Raw genomic sequence first — 328 nt, 5'->3', positions numbered from 1 at the left:
TGCAGGCGCTGCTGCTGCAGCAGCATCTGCTGCTGCTGCTGCTGAGCCCAAAGGGATGCACATGCTTGCAATTGCTGCTGCTGCAGCTGCACCGCCTTTTGCTGCTGCAGCACGAACGAAGCTTCCAGGCTTCTGGTGCCGCGCAGCAGCCCTTGTTGCTGCTGGTCCTGCTGTTGGTGTCGCTGTTGCTGTTGCTGCTGCTGCTGCTGCTGCTGTGGTTGCTCCTGTTGCTGCTGCTGCTGCTGCTGCTGCTGCTGGAGCCTCTGGGGACGGACGTGCTGCTGCTGCTCGAGCGGCAGCTCGAAACGTTGCTGATGTTCAAAGCGCT

The 328-nt window shown here is 61.6% G+C and overlaps 1 protein-coding gene across 1 annotated transcript in view; it reads right to left on the bottom strand.

Annotated features, from left to right (window-relative positions):
* EMH_0030190 (uncharacterized protein) overlaps nucleotides 1-328 on the bottom strand; it is a gene marked incomplete at both ends in the record, with an annotated part of 6,905 nt that overhangs the window by 5,611 nt on the left and 966 nt on the right. Inside the window, one exon of the mRNA XM_013494387.1 lies at nucleotides 62-325. Coding sequence (XP_013349841.1) covers nucleotides 62-325 — 264 coding nt within the window. The remainder of the gene's footprint in view (nucleotides 1-61; nucleotides 326-328) is intronic.

The sequence above is a fragment of the Eimeria mitis genome, genomic scaffold (genome assembly GCF_000499745.2).
Source record: "Eimeria mitis Houghton genomic scaffold, Emh_scaff1129, whole genome shotgun sequence".
In the NCBI taxonomy this organism is placed as follows: domain Eukaryota; phylum Apicomplexa; class Conoidasida; order Eucoccidiorida; family Eimeriidae; genus Eimeria; species Eimeria mitis.
This window is presented reverse-complemented; position numbering and strand designations above follow the sequence as displayed.